This window comes from Typopeltis vanoorti, chromosome 1 (assembly GCF_054136105.1).
Source record: "Typopeltis vanoorti isolate ZY-2024b chromosome 1, IOZ_Tvanoo_1.0, whole genome shotgun sequence".
Taxonomy (NCBI): domain Eukaryota; kingdom Metazoa; phylum Arthropoda; class Arachnida; order Uropygi; family Thelyphonidae; genus Typopeltis; species Typopeltis vanoorti.
The window spans coordinates 592,878-614,413 of NC_143549.1; the positions used below are offsets into that span (position 1 = coordinate 592,878).

A 21,536-nucleotide genomic window follows, 5' to 3' on the forward strand; every position below is an offset into this window, starting at 1 on the left:
TTCTTGGCCATTGGGCTGAAGGTTTGCTGATGTATGCCTCCCAAATTTGGGGCAGTCACATACAACCAAATTTGTTGAGGTTTGGAGAGTTTCTTAGGGCTGAGGCTGATTCCAAAAATAGTCTTTCGAATTTGAATTTGCTACGGTGTATTACTGTAGCCTTCTTCCACAGTATTCTGTGGCATGTATCCAGAACATGGTCTGCAGACCAGAATGGCTGTACTTGTGAAACCGGATATAGTCCTTGTGTTCAGAAATTCTGATATTTGCTGTCCCACCTGTTTGGCCAAAGTAAGACAGTTTACAACTGCAAGGGACCTGGTATACACCAGGTAGGTCTAGGGGAAGTGGTAGGTCTTTGGTGGAGCGGATAAGGGATGCCAATTTTCTGTAAGGCCTGTAACAGGAGGTAAGGTCATGTTTTTTTTAAATTTTGGTAATTTTTTCTGAGGTGCCTCGGATGTAGGGAATTGTGATGGACTTAGAGTAATCTTTGTTGTGGAGGGGGGGGGCTGTGGTTTGTAGGTTTTAATATTTTTTGGATTTTTTTTGGGGGGAGGGGTAGCCATTGGCTGAGAAAGTGTTGAGGATGAGATTTAGTTCAGTGTTCAGGGCCATGTCGTTAGAACAGATTAGTTTAGCCCTGTTGTATAGTGTTTTCACCACTCTATATTGTTTTGAGGGAGGCTGGTAGGATTGTTGGTGAATGTATCCACCTGTATGGGTGGGTTTTCTATAAACTGAGAAAACCAAGGTTTCATCAGGCTGGCAGGTGACTAGTGTCTAGGAAAGGGAGGCTGTTGTTTTCCTCTTTTTCCAAGGTGAACTTGATTCTGGAGTGTTGGTTATTTAAGTGTGTTATTACAAAGGAGAGGAGTGTTTCAGAGCCATGTAGCCAAATAGCGAACACATCATCAACGTAGCAAGCAAAGCCATATCGTTGGTTTTTGTTGGGCAGAGGCTAAGGCTTTTTCTTCAAAGGTCTCCATAAAGAAATTGGCCAAGGGTGGGGGGAGTGGTGAACCCATGGCTGTCCCCTCTATTTGTCTTACAAAACTGTCTTACTTTGGCCAAACAGGCAGGACAGCGAATATCAGAATTTCTGAACACAAAGACTACATCCAGTTTCACAAGTACAGCCATTCTGTTCTTGCAGACCATGCTCTGGATACACGCCACAGAATATGGCGGAAGAAAGCTACAGTAATACACCGTAGCAAATACAAATTTGAAAGACTATTTATGGAATCATAAGAAATCCCTAAGAAACTCTCCAAACCTCAACAAATTTGGTTGTATGCAACTGCCCCAAATTTGGGAGGCATACATCAGCAGACCTTCAGCCCAACGGCCAAGAACACCTACTTAGCCCGCTAGAGGGCACCATCAGGACTTCTAGGAGAAAAATAGCTTCATCTCTTCATTCTCATTTACTGTGTTGTAGTGCCTGCGTGCACGTGCCTTTTTGTAAGTTCCTTTTGAAAATGGCAACGAGATGTTGCCGAAATATCGGAAATATTTATTAAAGTGTAATTTAATTAATATTTGGATCTACGTTGTTCAATTCCTTAAGTGATTTAGAAATGATCTTCTGTTTGTAGTCTTGCTATTGTAGTGGAGGTCTTTCTGTCAGTATTGATTTTGGGAATTTGATGTTGCATCACTGATTTCAGTGGAATTAGTTTAGCTTTTGCTAGTGCATTAGCATCAGCAAGAGTTATCATGTGAGTTTCTTGGTTGAGTTCTCTGGCCTCTTTTGATAAAATCTCAGCTGCTTCATTGTAATCAATGCCTACATGAGCAGGAATCCATTGTAAAATGCAACTTTTTCCTAAACACTTCAGTTGATTTAAGAGTTTTTTTGGATGTCTTATGTGAACTTGGTATTGCCATTTTTTTATTGCCTCCATAGCTGATCTTGAGTCACTGTAAATTATAATTCCCTCAGATTGTTGAGATGATGATAATTTGAAGTAGGCTTCGAGTGCTTTATTTATTGCATAAAGTTCGCTGGTAAAATTGGAAGCAATTCTCCCAGATCCAACTTTTATTGAAAGTTTTTTGCCTTTCAGGAGTAGAAGGAGAACACCAGAGCCTCCATTAATCGTATTGGTGTCTGACGATCCTTCGGTATAACAAATAACCTGTTTGGAGGATGAAAGAAGGTTGTAGTATTTAGGCCTTTTTCTTGGAGCATTTCTTTTGATTCTTTTTTTGTACAGAGTTTGGTAAGGTTTAGATTTATGGAGGTATTTGGAGGTAAAAGACTGGAAAATAGAGGTTCTTTGTTTATATGGGCATTTAGCTGATCAAGACCTATTTCCTTCCTGATAGTGTCATCATATTGTAAAGTTGATCTGTGAAGTCTGCATTTTTGATTCCAATGTTCATAAGTTTTTAGGGAGATATGATTGCTTTGGTAGCTTCTGATATTATTTATGAATTTTATTGACAAATTTTCATCTGTCCTCCAGCAGGTCGAGCCCACATTCCTGTTGGACTCTGATGTTGTTAGTGGATGAGACTGCCCCAATGATAATCTTGAATGCTTTTGCTTGTATTTTGTCTAATTTTTCCTTTACTGATGAGGCCGAAGGTGACCAGATAGGTGCTGCATATTTCCATTATTGGCCTTATTAGTGTAGTATAAGTGGTTTTGAGGATTTTTGGCTTTGCGCCTCAATTTGTTCCACAAAGCCTTTTCAATATATTTAATTTTTTTAGAGCTCTGTTGGAAGTGTTAGCGATGTGTTGTGCAAAACGTAATTCCTGATCAAGCGTAATACCAAGGTATTTTGGATTTGTGACTTTTTCAATTAGCTTGTTGGTGATCATGACTTTGGGATTGTAGGAATGTCTATTTTTCCTGTCTGTTGGTACATGGAAAAAGATTTGAAGGTATGTGATTATTATGGACAATTGAAAATTTCAAATTTATGAAATTATGAAAAATAAAATATTAAAAATTCAGAATTTCAGAAAGGACAATAAAAATTTTAATGATTTTGTTCAACATATTTATAGCCAAACATGAAGATAAACTTTTTGATCAGAAGGTAGTTTCAAGTAGGGTTATGTAGGCAAACTTCAAAATGGAGAAATAGACAATGAAATTTTAAATTAAAGATGCCAAGAAATTATATTCTTGTTTAATCCTTCATCCAAGTGTAAGCAAACAAAGTTTGCATATCAAGTCACTCCATGACTGGGTTCCTGTACATAGAGGCTACTGCCATCCAACACAAAAACTAAGGGTCATCAGCACCCTCAAACACAGAGCCCTAACAATTTTTTTCAATCAGCAGGCACTGAACAAAGAATATGAAATCATTAGCCAAACATTTGTAAATAATGGCTACAATAAAAAACAGTTCATCCTCCACGAAAATACCATTAAAAGCAAAAAAGATTACAAGAATGCCATAGCCATACCATACATTAGGAGCATATCAGAAAAAACAGATAGAACACTACATAAATATAATATTAAGGCAACCCCTTCAAATCTCTTGCAAAATTAAGAAATTTACTTAGCTCATCCTCTTCCATACCTTGCTCACCCAGGGGTTTCCAAAATTCAGTATACCTGCAATCTACCTTACATACGGGAAAAAACAGGGCACACTATCCCAATAAGAAAAGATGAATATAAACAACACATTAAATTCCTCCACTATGGTAAGACACACACATCAAACACATCACATCATTAACTGGAAAGGCACCAAGTCCCTACACCACACCAAAACCTGGTTTGAAAGAAAATTCAAAGAAGCCTGTGAAATGCTAAACATCATCCAAATCTAAAGAAGAATAAAGGTTAATAATTCCAAGATTTTAGAGGACCCATATAGCATCCAGAACAACCCCAAATGAGAGTAATATGAGAGTACTTTCTAAAGTACTCTCATATTAAGGTTTTCTTAATATGAGAGTACTTTAGAAACTGTTTAATGTAGTTTTGTTATAAAACTTTTTTTTTTTTTTATCATCGGTATATTATTATACTGATATATATGAAAAGTTTATTTTATTTTGTGAATTAATTTTTAATATTGTATATATTTTTGTTTAGTAAGTTTTTTATTTAAAATTATTTTTTTATTTTTTTTTACCATCAGAGATCAGATAGGATAAACAATTAACAAAACATTTAGACTCATCTTACTTTTGTGTAGTGTCAGGTGGCTTGTGTCCTGTACATGCGTGTTTTCTTGATAATGAACTCAATACAGAGGTTGAAACATTTGAATATTATTTTCTTAATTATAAGTAATTATTCCAACAAGTGTGTATCTTCTCCATAAATTCTTCACTATGAATACCATCAGTTCTTAAAACCTCATTATAAAATGCATATAATATAGATTACAGTAAAATTATTGCTATCCCATTCAAGATCAAAGTCAAGTAACTGGGGAAGAGACTTTTTCAATGCCTTTCAGGAATGCAGAGAACAGACTGGGCTTCTGAGTTAATGTCCAATCCTCACCTTTACATGGTGCATCCCATTAGTAGGTATCTACTGGATACTGAACAAACGAGGATGGGTTGGCAATTTGGGACTTAGCCAACTAAATTGCCTTAAACCACAAGTGCATATGATGTTACAACATGATGAGATTTCATGTCGGCTGAGGATGCGCCCAGTTAAACAAGGTCCCCACTGTTTTTGTTCAGGGAATCAGGGTGAACAGTGAAAAGTCAGCTACTAGAGCAAGCTCCTGCTCAACATCTAGAAGAAGAAGAATAAATCCAAAGATAAATCAGAAGAACTGAAGATAGCGGCCATCAATATAAGGAGTATTAATGAAAAGGAAATTGAACTTGAAGAAGAACTGGAAAAGGACCACATGGACATAATTGGCATTACTGATCAAGAAAATTGCAGAAGATTGCATCCTACACTAAATAATAAGTGTAGGATGCAATCTTCTGCAATAATGATCAAGAAAAGGAAGGAGTAGTGATACATTCAACACCAAACATGAAGATTAAACTTCTTGATTGGAAGGCAGTTTCAAGTAGAAGGTTCTTCTAGGGTTTCTCCCTTCCCCAGAAGGTTCTTCTAGAGAAGGGAGAAATTTTTGAGTCATTAGAACAGGCAGCTGACAAGGAAAATGAAAAAAGTGGTCCTTATTGGAGATCTGAACAGCAGAGTAGGAAATGAATCCCACCAGGCATATAAAAACATTTTGGGAAAATTTGGAGAAAAGAGCAAAGCTAATATTAATGGTAATATTTACTGGACTTCTGCTCAGGACACAGACTAGTCATTACTAACACCATGTTTCAACATAAAGATGTGCACAAGTTTACATGGAGAGAAGACACAAGCAATAAGAGAAGCCTCATTGACTACATCATTGTTGTTATCAGGTCATCAAAAAAGTAATGTTGTTTTTAGCATTAAGTTTTGAAAGGATATAAAACTCACTTGCTAATTTAATCAAGTGTATATTCTCCATTTGAAACAATAACATTCTTCCAATGTTGTAAAAGCTTCATAATGCAATTTCTATAGAATTCAGAAGATTTGATGGCAAAGAAGTTGCATAGGCCTCTATTGTATCATATTGTTTTTCATTAATGAAATGTTGCAAACTTCGAAATAAGCAATAATCTGATCAGGAGAATATGGAAGTTTTTCTCAGCCAAGTTCCTCAGTTTTGGTACAGGTTTTGGTATAGTTGAATTACGAGGGCATGCACTATCGTGGTGAAAAACAAAACCCTTTCAATTGACCAGAGAACACATCTTTTCTTTCAGTCGATCCAGTTGTTCACAGTATACTTCAACTGTGATTGTTTGGCTTTGTGACAAGAGTCTCAAAGTGTATAATACCAGCCATATCTCACAAAACATGTAACAAAACCTTCCGAATGTGAAATTTTTGTTTTGGTTGAGGTTTAGCCTATTTCCCTGAAAATGAACTCACTGCCTTCGATGCTTAACATTCTTGTAAAGCAGGGGTGGTCAACCTGTGGTGCATTGCATGATTAGAAGTGGCGCACTGAACCCCAGAGAAAAATTTAAAAAAATTTTCTATACGATTTATATATATATATAAATATGTATATAAGTGTGTGTTTATATATATATATATATATATATAAACACACACTTAACCTACCACTGAATTCTAGAGTGCGCACTTATTATACTTGTTTGATCTTGAAGCAACAGGCACCGGCAAATGCTGACATGCGTCACCAGTTACTCAATCAGTTTACAGCTGACTCTCGTGTCATAACGTTTGATGAACTTCTGATTCGATGTGACTGAACAATCCCATGTTTTCGAACTTATATGTTTTTATTAACAGTTCTTTAAGTTTAAGATAAGATTTCTGTTTTCATGAAGGCTTAATATAGTTCTGTAAATTATTTTTTCATTTTGAACGCATATGTCAAGTTCTTTCCCGTTCAACTAATTTGCTGATTACTGAAACCCGCAATTATTCAGTGTATTTGTATGTGTGTGTTTTTATGTTTTTTTTATACAATATCTTTCCTTTTTATTTATGTATAGTAGGTTTATTCCTAAAATTTAACTGATCATCAGCAAAGCTTTCGTAATGACGATGTTTGGGTTGTGTGTTGTGTGATGCCAGCTGATCGACTGTTTTATGGCAGGAAGTGATCTCTTATTTCATTGGACATAATATATTACGAGAGAGAGAGAGAGAGAGAGGAAAACTCTCTATGAAAAAAAATATATATGTGATTTTTAAACTTATAGACTGTATTAGGCCTTCATGAAAACAGGAATCTTATCTTAAACTTGTAGAACTGTTTTTGAATGTTCATAATGTTAAAAACGATAAAATAATTTAAATAAATATTTAATAATAAGCTTTACTTTTTGGGATAATTTTTTTTTTACAGTCAGTTACCCATTACTTTGCAAAAGAAAATGAGCAGAAGAAAAGCAGAAGGTGATAGCAAGTGCCAGTTGAATGAACTGAGGGGAAATGAGTTCTTATTTATTGCGGGTCCTTCAGGAAAAATGTTGTGCATTGTTTGTGAAAGCACTCTCTCAGAAAATAGAAGACATGATCTTAACAGACACTATAGAAAACATCAAACTGAATTAGAAGAAAAACTGAAGTTAGTTCCTGGGTCTGAGTTGCAGAAAGAATATGTGGTTAAGAAAAAGGAAGAAATAAAAAAAGAGACAAAATATATTTGTGAAACAAAGTTGTGAAAGTGTGGCAATGCTGGAGGAGTCTTATGAAATTTCCTTTGTGTTGGCTAAAAAGCACAAGTCTTTCTCCGATGGAGAGGAAGTTGTTAAGCCCTGTCTCGAAAAATTTGCAAAATGTCATGGTGATAAGAATGTTGAAAGAAAAGTTAAACCAAATTGCTCTGTCCAAGCAAACAATTATAAGATGCATCGAAGAACTTTCCCATGATGTTAATGAGCAATTGAAAGTCCATGTTCATGCTTGTTCTTTCTTTTCTTTAGCCTTGGACGAATCAGCTGACATATGTGATGTAGCCCAATTAAGCATTTTTATAAGAGGAATTGATGGTAATTTTAACATCTTTGAAGAACTTATCGGTCTTGAGTCACTTCATGAAAAAACAAGAGGGTCAGACATATTTGACAAAGTAAAGTCATGTCTAGAAAATCAATGACTAGATTCTAGTAAGCTCATCAGTGTTTGCACTGATGGAGCACCATCAATGGTAGGTAGAGTTTCTAGGACTTTAAACTTTACTTGAAAGGATTTTAGGTCATTCTCTACTAAAGTATTACTGTATTATACATGAAGAATCTCTGTGTGGGAAAACTCTAAATTTGAAGCATGTTATGATACCAGTTGTAAAGTGTGTGAATAAAATTAGAGCAAGAGGGTTAAACAGAAGAGAATTCAGAGAATATTGTGAACTGCTAGATATGGAATATGGTGAACTCATCCTTCATTGTGAGGTGCACTGGCTTTCTAAAGGACAAGTTCTCAGTAGATTTTGTTAGCCGAAAGAAAGTGTTCGTAATTTTCTGGAAGAGAAGGATGAGCTGCATGAGGAAAAAGCCCTGTTGTTGTGATGAGAAATGGCTATTTGATTTAGCGAATTTAGATGCGAACAAGCATTTTCATTGATGAAAATGCTTGTTTGCATCTGTATGTAGTTCCAAAACGACAGATATAACTCTGATCTAAATTTGAAACTGCAGGACAAGAACAAATTGTTTCCTAGCTTAGTAAATGACATCAGTGCATTCAAAATGAAATTAAAACTGTTCATCTCCCAGTTAGAAAACAGGGATTTAAGTCAATTTCTACATTTAAAAGAGCATAGTGAATCTGTTGAAGATAATGGCAACTTTACAGAATATACTGAGAAACTCAGATTATTGCAAGAGTTCTTTAACAGTCGTTTTAGCGATTTTGCCAAAGAAGAAGATTGCATACTTGCATTTATAAATCCCTTTTCACTTACTGAACAAAATATCTTGACGATGTCTAGTAACATACAAATGGAACTTATTGATCTCAGAACCAATTCTTTATTGAAAATGAAATTTAATGAACTTCTGTCGCTCCCAGATGCTTCTGATATAATTAATTTCTGGCAATTGTTGCCCTGTGAACATTTTCCAGACCTGAGAAAATTTGCTCAGAGTTATATCTGTCGTTTTGGAACTACATACAGATGCGAACAAGCATTTTCATCAATGAAAATGATGAAGAACAAACTACGGTCGCGACTGACTGATTTAAATTTGAAAAACTGTTTGATGCTTTCTGTAACTGATTTAACTCCAAACACTACAAGCTTAGCAAAAGCAAAGCAATTTCAAAAGTCTCAATAAAATAAATAATAAATCAATAAAGCAATCATATGAAATTGAAATTTCATATGATTACTTTATATGAAATCCTTTTATTTAAAACTGCTAAAAGTGTCTATATTACCATATATATAATAAATCATTTATGCATAACTGTTAAATATATCCATATTATCATATTTTAAAAGGGCTGAAAAGTGGTATAAGTTTGCATGGCGCATCTTAACTTAAAAATGAAAAAATTGACGCATGAACTATAAAAGGTTGGCCATCCCTGTTGTAAAGTATTCATTTTTCATCACCAGTGACTACATGACTCAAAAATGGAGATTGAACTTCGAGAATGAAGAGCAGTGCAGATGTTAATGCGCTCTCTTCGACTGTTGTTCGTCAGTATGTGAGGAACCCACTTGCCAAGCTTAGAAATTATTCCAAGTTCTTGCAAATGGCGATGGATGGTCGATGATGATCAATTAATATTTTTTTTTTTTAAATCTTCAATAGCTGCATTGGCATTTCTTGCAATAGCGGCTTCCAGCATATCATTATCGAGAGAGAGAGAGACAGAGAGCCCAGAGCGAGGGGAGTCTTCCAAGCTAAAGTCCCCTTGTAGAAATTTTTGGAACCATTGCTGGCACTTTCATACATCGTCATCATCATACACTTCTTGCACATTTTTACAGTGTTAGCATCACTGTTGCCTTTTTTTGAACTCATAAAGCATGACGTACCTCATGTACTTTTGATGTTCTTGCAAGGTGGAATTCCTTAGAATGGAGCCTCCCCAGCTAAGCGGTACTTATTAAGTTTTAAAAATTCACATTTAGACAAGCTGTAACAAGTTTGAACAAGTACAGTATAAAAAATGACATTAATTTTTGGATGACCTGATAGTGATATCATCATGCTGGTTCCAGATATACAGAGGATTTGAAACTGGAAGTGACCATTACTTAATATTAACCCCCCAAACAGCTGAGGTGGATGAAATAGCCCGACCACCCTAGCTTTTTTCATGGATCAAAACTTCATCGGTATTCTACTTTTATCATGCCATAACTTCCCTCTGCCGTTAATCCCTTTAGGGTTATTTTAAAGCCATTAGTGGATTAACTGTTGATGAGCGAACTTTGTGTCACCTGTCTTTACATGTACTGTGTTTGGAATTTCCTTTACTGTCCTATGATATTTGATCTTTTTTGATCTAATTTATTTATTGTGTCTCTTCCCAAAAAGTGAAACGAATTTCACGTGTGTGAAAATAATCAATCCTGAAATGACTGCCAATCAGCCTTTGCAATAAATCTATTTAGTAATAGTAAATTTGGTGTATTTTATTCTTCAAATCAGTGCAACGGAATAGTTGCACAGATTATTCTTTCACTTTCCCCTCCATATGGGGAACCTGTTCGTGGTGGAGGGGACCTCCCAGTGATGGTACTGGCCCTTTTCATTCTTTCTCTTTTTCTTTGCTTTTTTACTTGTATTCTTCACTCTACTTCTCCCGAGTCTTTTTCACTATCCTTTTTTCCAGACCCATCACTGGGATCCAATGCCCTGCCACCGTGTTTGCTGTACAGTGCGACCTGTGGACATCTGGAATGGGGGATCCTGGTAGTCTTGCTTCAGCAAGGCGGGCGGTCCTGGATGGCCCAGCCAGGATCAAATGGCTTGTGGGCTTGCCTGCAAGGGTCAACGGTGTTGCAGTAAGTCTCTCACCCTATGGTCCCGGGTCAGGAGCCTAGGCTTGCTGTAGTGCAGGTATAGCATCTGGGTAGCCCTTGTGGTCCACTCCTGAGCACAGTCATTGCTTGCCAGGCAGTGGGCATACATGTGTGGCTCCATGGTGGGTGGGAAACTCTGGCACCAAACCAAAAACTTCTTGAGCATGAATCCTTCATCTTCAAATGTTTCAGGGGCCCTAACAAAGTCCAACCAAATACTGACCGTAGATACAACATATGGAAACAGAAGTAAGAAACAAAAGATATATGATGCTAACATAAATGTACCAACATTTTTTAATCATTCATGCTACAAATAAAAAACCAATAGGGAATGTCACCCTTCTTTATTCAAAAAGGTGGGGGGGGCAGCCTTCCCGTACCCCCACCCACCAATAGTGTTACCTAGGGGTACATTGTTGGTGCTTCAGACAAAAGAAGCCCCACAGATGAATCACGGGTAACATGAAGCTAATGTCTCAAACAAGGCATCCAAAGGTACCAAGCCTCCTGGACAAAAAACCCGAGTTTCCGGGAAGAAAAACCCGCTTGCCCGTGCCAGAGATCGACTAACTCGGGAACCAGTCGAAAAAAGCTTAGAAAAATTTCCCCTAGTCGCCGACTAGACTCGAAACCAAGTCTAAGAGCCTGTGTAGCTCAGTGGATGTGGCGTTTGCAATATAAAGAAATAAAGAAAAAAAATGTAGTAATATGATTGAAGAATTTCATGTTATTCTCTGTTTCATGTTACCCAAGCACGTCCTCAGGCAAATCTGTGAAGTATTCTTAGAAATATGATTTTGAACAAAAATAAAAATAACATAATCCCCATTGCCAAGCCTGTTAATTGTTGATAGATCTTATTTTTCCGAGAAAAGTAGTTGGAGTTTAGGCAGTGAGCAAACAATGAGGTAATATCTTGTGGGAGCCCACTCTCACCTTCATGTGCTGACCTCTTTATGGAAGACTTAGAACACAAAATCTTATCGCAAATTTTTCCTAAACCTAAAATTTGGTTTAGATATGTGGACGATATCTTCATTGTATGGAACAATAACAAAGATGACATATATGATTTTCTCAAAAAGATTAATGCCTTCCATCATTCTATTAAATTCACTCTGGAACTTGAAGGAGAAAAACAACTACTGTTTTTAGACATCTTAACCAAAAAACAAATTGACAGTAGTATAAATCTATCAGTATACAGAAAACCGACCAATACAGGTCGCTACCTACATTTCAACTCCTCCCACCACACCTCACATAAACTCAGCATTGTACACATGTTAAAGAAAAGAGCGATTCGCATCACAACGGACAACAAGACCCTTCAAGATGAGTTAAAATTTATTTCCAACAATTTGTACTTGAACGGATATCCAAGAAGACTAGTCAATAAAATCCTTTTCTCTGAACCACCACAAAGAGAACAAGAAGATATTCAATATATAAAAACGATTGCAAAAATAATTTCTATATTTTTAGTCTATCCAATATAACTAAGATGCAGTTACTGAGCATAGAACAAGGAACCGAGTTTCATGTTATAGGCAATTGAGAAGCAGCTATGAACGCGAGATAATCTGATTAAGTGTTCTCTTCAGCGTGAGGAATTATCACACCCTCTAAACGATATGAAGGCCAAATTGCACTTCTTATCCACATTCTTGAATCGTATCCACATTTAGCTGGACATCTATGGATGTCCTAGCCGGTTGGGAGGTTAAGTAGGATAAAAATGGATACCATATTGAAAAAAAAAAAACAGTATGTAAGAAAGTAAATTATTGCTCAACTTTAATTATTTTAAAAATAATTAAAGCTGAGCAGATTTAAAAAGTAAATTGGACACTTCATTATACAAACATTATTGAAGAAAAAAGAAACAAACTGAAAACAAAAACCAAACCTTGAAGTGGCAAACTTTGAAGAAGACATTGACTAATTCAGCTAAGGGAAGTATGTGGTGAAGTTGTCTGCAAGGATAGAAAAATAAGAACACTATGGTGGACAAAAGTTAAAGAAGCAGTCCCAAAAAGGAAGAAAGCATACCAAAAGTTCCTAGCAAATAAGTCGGCAGATACCCTAAAAGAATACCAATAAAGGTGTTCTTTTAGGGTATCTGCCAACTTTGCTGTAAGAGAGCAAAGATATGTGCAAAAGTAGCTAAACAAAAGTCATGGGAAGACTTTGATAAGAATATGGAAAATAAATATCAGGAAGGTGGCAAAATGTTCTGGAGGCTATTGAAAAAAACTTCGAATTGGAGGAAAGAGTACTGTAAAAGGAATGACAGGTGATAAAGATGGCATGAGAACTAAAGATAAGGATATCCAAGATGTCTGGAGTAATTACTTTGAAAGACTGTTAAATGAACCAAGCAGTGACAGAACAGTAGTAGATAATTTTCAAGAAGAATGCAAAGAGGCATACATATCAATACTTGAAGTAGAAAAAGCTATCAAAAACCTGAAATGTGGAAAGGCAGTTGAAGTAGATGATATTAGACCATAAATGCTTAAGTATGGATATAAAAGTTCAGAGAAAGATGCACTGAATCAATTCACTTAGAAAGATCTAGGTGGATTGATTCAGTCAGAAGTACCTTAGAAGCATGGAATGTTAGATACGACAATATTGAAGTGCTCACAAATAACAGACTGATTTGGTAAAAAAACTATTGACAGCAGATTAATAATAATGTAAACTTCATCATGCAGTGATGTCACTGTACCCTGAACACCCCTTGGAGGTACATATCAGGAAATTGATGAATGATGATAAAAAAAAAACATATTCAACTCCTAAGGGTCAAAGCTGTATAACTGAGAGGAGACCTCCACATAGCCTTTAAAGGAATACGGAGAACCGACCAGGGATTCTGACCTAATGTAAAATCCTCACTTCTTGTGGTGCACCCTTTTGGGTATCTACTTGGATACTGAATGGACGAGGATGGGCTAGCAATTTGGGATTTAGCCGACCAAATTGTATTCTTATTTGTATTCTTATTGGTTAAACCAAAATATAGAATGATGGTACAACATGACAAAATTTCATGCCGGCTGGGGTGTCGCCTGGTTAAACAAGGCCCGCGTTGTTTTCGCCGGGGAACCAGGGCGAACAGCGAAAAGTCAGCTACTGGAACAAATCTAAAAATAAACCCCAACTCAACATCACCAGAGTTAAAGATCAGTACTATCAACGTAAGAAGCCTGAATGACAAAGAAATGGAGCTAGCCGAGGAATTAGATAAGTACAAGATCAGTACAGAACAAAATGTTATATTCAGGCAATGACAATCAAGGAAAAGAAGGGGTAGCCATAGTATTCAACACAAAATACGAGGCTAATCTTCTTGAATGGCAGTCTGTCTCAAGTAGAGTAATGTGGGGAAATATGAGAATGGGTAAACTGGACAATGAGACTTATTTGTGCCTATGGTCCCATAGAAGGTTCTACTAAAGTAGAAGTGGGGGAATTTTTTGAGGCTTTAGAAAAAGCAACTGACACAATGAAAAATGAAAAATTGGTCCTTGTTAGGGATCTAAATAGCAGAGTAGGAAATCATTGTGAGACATACAAAAATATTTTGGGAAAATATGGAGAAAAGAGCAAAGCTAATAATAATGGCAAATATCTGTTGGATTTCTGCTCAGGACATGGACTGGTTATTACTAACACCATGTTCCAACATAAATATGTGCACAAATTCACATGAAGAGAAGAGGCTAGGAATAAGAAAAGTCTCATTGACTATGTTATTGTTGATAGTGATGTTTTCTCTCTGGTGCAGGACAGCAGAGTGTAAAGAGGATTTGAAATTGGAAGTGATCACTATTTAGTCTTGAGCAGGATAAAATTGAATTTCATATTGAAAAGAATAACATGTAAGAAAGTTTTAAAGCGAATAAAAGTTGAGCAGCTCTCAGATGTGAACTGTAGACTAAAATACACAAAGATTATTGAAGAAAAAATGAAAGTGTTTGAGAACAGGAATCAAACCTTGGAGATTCAGTGGCAAACTCTGAAGAAAACATTGATTGATTCTGCCAGAGAGGCATGTGGTGAGGTTGTCTTTAAGGATAAAAAAATCAGAACTCCCTGGTGGACACAGGAAGTTAAAGAGGCAGTGAAAGAAAAGAAGAAAGCATACCAAACGTTCCTGTCAAATAAGTCAGCTTGTGCTCTTACAGAATATAGAGACAAATGCAAGAATGCTAAACACTGTGTAAAACTAGCTAAACAAAAGTCATGGGAGGACTTTGGCAAGAATATAGAAAATAAATATCAAGAAGGTGGTGGCAAAATATTCTGGAGGTTGTTGAAGAAGCTTAAGAATGGAGGAAAGAGTGCTGTAAAAGGAATTAGAGAAGATAAAGGTGACATGAAAACAGGAGAAAAAGATATCCTTGAAGTATGGAGTAATTACTTTGAAAAACTGCTAAATGAAACAAGCAGTGATGACAGCACAGTGGTAAAAAACACTGACCAGGCATGCAGTCAGGAATACATATCCATACTTGAAGTAGAAAAAGCCATCAAAGGCTTGAAATGTGGAAAGGCAGCAGAAGTAGATGCTATTCGACCAGAAATGCTGAAGTATGGTGGTGTGAGAGTCATACAGTGGCTGCACTGCATAGTTCAGAAAGACTGGACAGAGGGACGAATTCCCGATGATTGGAGTAGAGCTCTCATAGTACCCATATATAAAAAGGGAAATAAAACTGCATGTGAGAATTACAGAGGTATTTCCCTACTGAGTGTTCCCAGCAAGATCTATGCAAGTATACATGAGAAACGGTTGAGAAGAATTGTGGAAGAAAAGCTTGGTGAAGAACAAGCTGGATTCAGGCCAAATATAGGCTGTCAGGATCAGATCTTCACTTTACGACAAATAGTCGAGAAAGCATGGGAATATAACAAAGATCTGTATTTAAGTTTTGTCGATCTGGAAAAGGCATATGACAAGGTGCCAAGAGAGAAGCTATTCAATACGCTGCAGTTATATGGTATGGTGTCAATGGGGCATTATATCAAGCAATACTTAGTCTTTATTTGAGTTGTAAGTCAGCAGTTAGAATTGAAGGAAGTACAGGAAGATGGTTTAATGTTAAATCTGGTGTGAGACAAGGATGTACATTATCCCCTCTGTTATTCATTATCTATATGGATCACATTATGAAGGAAAGTGGTATTAAACATGATATCAAAATTGGAGATGTTAATGTCAGCTCTTTGCTTTATGCGGATGATGTTATGCTTCTAAATAAATCTGCTACAAATCTGCAAGATTCTCTGACTAAATTCAATTGCTGTTGTAATAGATATGGTATGATGGTCAGCAATAAAAAGACAAAGACAATGAAAATAGGCAGAATCATTGAAAATGTCAACTGTGTTGTGAATGGAGAACCTGTGGAACAAGTAAAAAATTTCAGCTATTTAGGCACGATTTTTACTGAAGATGGTAAATTAAATATAGAAATAGACAACAGAATCAGCAAAGCTGTTATGGTAGGAAGTCAATTGAATAAATTCATATGGAATAAGAGAGAAATTAGTCTGAACACTAAATTAGCTGTATACAAGACAGTGTTCAAACCAGTTTTAACTTATGGATCTGAGAGCTGGGTCAGAAGTAAAACACTTGACAGAAGACTAGAGACCACAGTTATGAGTCCTGAGAAAGATTATAGGCGTGAACAGATGGCATCAATGGCAATATCATATTAAAAACGAGGATGTTAGGAAAATACTTAACATTGTCAGCATCCAGGAATGCGTTAGCAGAGCTAATCTCAGGTGGTATGGTCACTTAAACAGAATGGGCGAAGAAAGATTAGCAAAAGAAGTGCTCTCTGCCAGGTTGGCAGCAAAACGACCCAGAGGAAGACCAAGATATAGGTGGATTGATACGGTACAAAGTGCTTTAGACGATAGAAATATAAGATCTGATAATGTTGGAGTCTTGACAAGTGACAGACTGATTTGGAAGAAAATTGTAGATAGGAAATTAATAATAATGTAATTTTTTTCATGTAGTACTATCATATCCTGTACACCCCTTGAGGGTACATGGCAGGAATTGGATGATGATGAAGAATCGTCCCCCCCCCTCGGCCTACACTGGAGTATACGGTATTAATTGCACTTCTAACTTACCTTATATTGGTGAAACTGGACACAGAATTCCTATCTGTAAAAAAGAACACATTCAAGTTAACAATTTTGGTGAAGCAAGCCTCTCAGATCATGCTGTTGACACCATACACTAAACTGATTGGAAAAGTATCTGTTCCTTGCATCATACAAAAAACTGGCATGAATGCAAATTTAAAGAAGCCTGTAAAATTTTTATCATAATCTTAACAATAATGGTGGCAGAAAATTCCCAAATATTTGGATAGCACACATTCAGCCCTTATTAAATATCTATACTGTTTTGTTCTAATTTATGTGAGAGTATGTTGCTCTAGCTTAATATATTTTATACGACATCTCGTGCACTGCAGTGGAGAAAGAATTTAAAAAAGTACGAGATCGACACATCAAAAAATTTGAAAATTTAAAAAAGAACTCGATCTCGAAACCACAACTTCCTACCAAAACAGTAGTCAACCTTTCATCATTTAGTGTAAAACCTGATGCACTCAACGCCCTCGCACGTGGCCACAACTTCGCCATTGCGCCCAGAAGAATACCTGCTGAAGATATTATGATAAGAATTGAACACGGGACATGACACATTCCAAACCACGTCGCCAACGATATTAGACTGGATGTAGCTTGTGTTCTGACCAAAGCGAAACCACCAAAAGCCAACATGCCCAGTAAGGAAATTAAATCTCTACTGGAAACAAAGAAAAACAAGAAAATAATAATTGCCAAAGCTGATAAAGGGAACGCCACAGTATTGCTTAACCAAAAGGATTACACAGGTAAGCTGAAAGCTTTATTGTTAGATCGGGCTACTTACCTCCCTATCGAGTACAATCCCACCAACTCATAAATTAGAAAACTCCACAGACTCCTTAAGAAGGTCACTTCTTGGCCTGCGGAAATCACTAACAAATTAAAACCATTTAACTCCATAACCCCCCCCCGTATTTATGGACTCCCAAAAATACATAAAGAAAATGTGCCATTACGTCCCATAGTGGATGGCATTGATTCCCCCACATACAAACTAGCTAAACATTTGGCCAAAGCTCTCTCACACTATACTGGTAACACACCTTCACACATAAAAAACTCAGCCCACTTCAAAGCCAGCATAGAAAACCTACACTCAAACACACTGACGTAATGGTCAGTTTTGATGTCTCCTCTTTATTCACAAATGTCCCACTCAAAGAATCCTTAGAGCTAATCCAAGCTAAATTTCCTCCCGATATCACAGTCCTTTTTCAGTTCACAATGAGCTCAGGCTATTTAGTTTGGCAAGGAAAATTCTACAAACAAATAGAGGGAACAGCCATGGGGTTCTCCATTCTCCCCACCCTTGGCCAACTTTTATATGGATACTTATGAAGAGAAAGCCTTAAACTCCTCTGCCCCACAAAAACCAACCATTTGGCTTCGCTATGTTGATGATGTGTTCACTATTTGGCCACATGGTTCCGATGCACTCCTCTCCTTCCTAACACACTTAAACAACCAACACCCAAGAATCAAATTCACCCTGGAAGAAGAAAAAAACAACTGCCTTCCTTTCTTAGACACACTAGTTACCTGCCAGCCTGATGGAACCTTGGTTTTTCAGTCTATAGAAAACCCACCCATACAGGTAGATACATTCACCAACAATCTCACCCCCTAACCACAGAACTAAACCACATTCTCAACACTTTCTGAGCCAATGGCTACCCCCCCCCCAAAAAAAAAAATCCAAAAAATATTGAAACCAGTAAACCACAACTCCACCCCCCTCACAACAAGGATTACTCTAAATCCATCACTATACCCTATATCCGCGGCACCTCAGAAAAATTACAAAAAATCCTAAAAAAATGATTTAACTTCTTGTTACAGACCATATAAAAAATTGGCATCCCTTATCCTCTCTACTAAAGACCCCCCCCCCCAGACCTACCTGGTGTATACCAGGTCCCTTGCAGCTGTAAGCTGTTCTACTTTGGCCAAACAGGCAGAACAGCCAATATCAGAATTTCAGAACACAAGGATTACATCCGGTTTCACCGGTATAGCCACTCTGGTCTTGCTGACCATGCGCTGGATACCTGCCATAGAATACGGTGGAAGAAAGTCGATAGTACACCATAGTAAATACAAGTATGAAAGGCTTCATGGAATCAGCTTCAGCCCTAAGAAACAATCCGAACCTCAACAAATTTGGCTGCATGAGACTGCCTCAAATTTGGGAAACCTACATCAGAAGACCTTTAGACCAATCGCCCAAGAATACCAACATTGCCCGTTAGGGGGCACCATCAGGACTTTAGGGGAAATAATAGCTTCCTGCTTCTTCCTCATTCACTGTTTGTTGTGACTGCGTGCACGTGTCTTGTTCCTAAGTTTCTTGAAAATGGCAACGTGACGTTGCCGAAATATTGAAGTATATTAAAATTTATTTTAATGTATATCCTAGTGATGTTGTAATTTCCTTAAATTACTTAGTAAAAAATAGCTTAATATATCTCTTAATGATTTGTAACCAAACAGATAATATGAATAACAGGATTCTTTTCACCAGAGGTCTGGACATACATCTTGCAGAGTATATCCCAATGAACTGAAAGTGTTTTTGAGGGCTTTTCTTTTTTGGAGAGTGTTTGTTTTATGGAGAAAAAAAAAAGCTATCTATAGGTGCACTTAACTAATAGCTGCTTGTTTTATGTTCAAGCTATATAATAATGATGATTAAGAACATAAACACACTCCTAAAGTTAATAATGTAATAAGCAGAAACTTTACCATTATAAATATATTTTACCTGTTCTGGTGATGCTGTTTTGCCAGTACCAATAGCCCAAACTGGTTCATAGGCAAGAACTACATTACTCCAGTCAGAAATCTTATCTATAAGAATGAGGAGATCATAAAAAAGAGAATTATTTTTACCTTACATATTGAATATATATAAAAAAGGGGAATAAATCTTCAAACACAAATCAACTAATGTTAACAGAATCAGTACTGATTTAGGGGAAAGTGTTAGTTTTTCTTGCATTGAGTTGGGCACTGTACCATCTCTAATGCTCCTGTGAACTTGTAAACTGAACCCAACAAACAGCACCTGTTAGTTCTCAAATAATTTTTCTCATTGTAATATGATAGGCTAGACATAATTTGTATGATTACTTTATCTCAATTGCTGAAATGTTCTTTCATGCATTTTTCTCCTGAACAGGCCCTGTCTAGCCAATGTAACAATATGCCACATAATCAGAAAATTTTACATATACCCAGTTTCTTAAGATGCAGATGACATGGCTTGTAATTTTCTACTTGTGTGGTTTATATTCCATCAGACAGACAAGGCTGTTCAGAAAAATTACACAACAACATTTCAAGAATGTTGAGAGAGATCTCACAAATAAGTTTTAGTCAATTATACTACAAATAACAAATGTGAAGTAATCTGAGAACCAACAAAAATTAATATCAATTTGCATATGCAAACTGATATGCATTTTTCAAGTTTCAAAGAAATGTCAGAAATGGCATGATATCCAACTCAATGCAACAAAAACCACAGTTTCTTCTTCTTCCTAAACCAGCTTTGGCCTACTTTTATAAGAGACCTAAAATTACAGATCTAGGTTAAAATGGACACATAGCAGAAATAAACAAAGCCTATGCAATGTCAATTCAATATCAACTACCATTTAAAAAAAAAAAAAATTAACAGCTACACTATTAACATAACAATGATGTCCATTATGAAAATTTAAGAAGCAGGTCAGAAGAGTCAACAATTGTACAGAAAGTCTGAGTACGAAAAGAAACTGACTCTGCAAGCTAAAGACAATGAAAGAATAACTCTTTCATTGTCTTTAGAATATGAAAGAATAACCCTGGATGCATATGGTATGAAGGGTGACAGATGCAGAAGAGGTTGTTCAACAAATTAGTGTCCATTTTGCTAAAAGCTATCAACGTGATGTCATGCAACATTGCACTCACTGCTACCTCTTCACTGAATGAAAAATCTCAGGCGTATGAAGAGGAGGTATTAGAGCTGTTGCATAAACTGAATAAGAATTCAGAAATAGGAACTGATAGGATATCAGTACAGATGTTAAAAGAGTGTTCAGCTGAACTGGCTATTCCACTGACCAAACCATATAATTTTGAATCTCATAACAGGGAAGATTCCACAGAAGTAGAAAGAATGTATGGTAATCCCATTGCACAAGGGTGGTGCAAAGACTGTTGTGTCAACTATCGACCTATTAGTATCTCAGGAGTGGTGATGAAGATTTTGCACAAGTTAGTTAGAATTTACATTCATAATTGAGTTGACAGAGAATCTCTACTTTGCAATTAACAGCATGGATTTACCAAGGGAAAGTCACGATGTTTTAGAAACTTGCTCACATTCTATAATAATGTTACCAATGAGTTAGACAAGAGGAATAAATATGATACACCATAATATTTTTGGATTTCGCTAAGGCTTTTGACAGAATACATGGAAGACTGTTGCAAAAATTGGAGAATATGGGTTTGGATTATAAAATATTAGCATGGATAAGAGAATTGCTGACAGACAGATAATCAAAAAGTGGTATACGGGGGATGCGAGTCTGCAATATTTAAGGTAACAAGTGGTGTACCACAAGGATCAATCCTTGGTCCACTGTTATTCAATCTGTACATTAATGACATTGGGAAGGATTTGACAGGCAACATACAGCTATTTCCTGATGATGAAAACAGGAAAGCGGCTGATATGCAGTACTTGCAGAATGATTTGAATAGGCTGAAATTGTGGGCATAGGAAAATAGTTATCAGTTCAATGTTAGTAAATGTAAAGCCATGCA

General features: G+C 36.5%; 1 protein-coding gene across 1 annotated transcript in view; it reads right to left on the reverse strand.

Moving 5' to 3' along the window:
- The window catches only part of Tpi (triose phosphate isomerase), a 280,832-nt gene that overhangs the window by 39,804 nt on the left and 219,492 nt on the right, over window positions 1-21,536 (reverse strand). Inside the window, exon 6 of the mRNA XM_090406467.1 lies at window positions 19,483-19,568. Coding sequence (XP_090262593.1) covers window positions 19,483-19,568 — 86 coding nt within the window. The remainder of the gene's footprint in view (window positions 1-19,482; window positions 19,569-21,536) is intronic.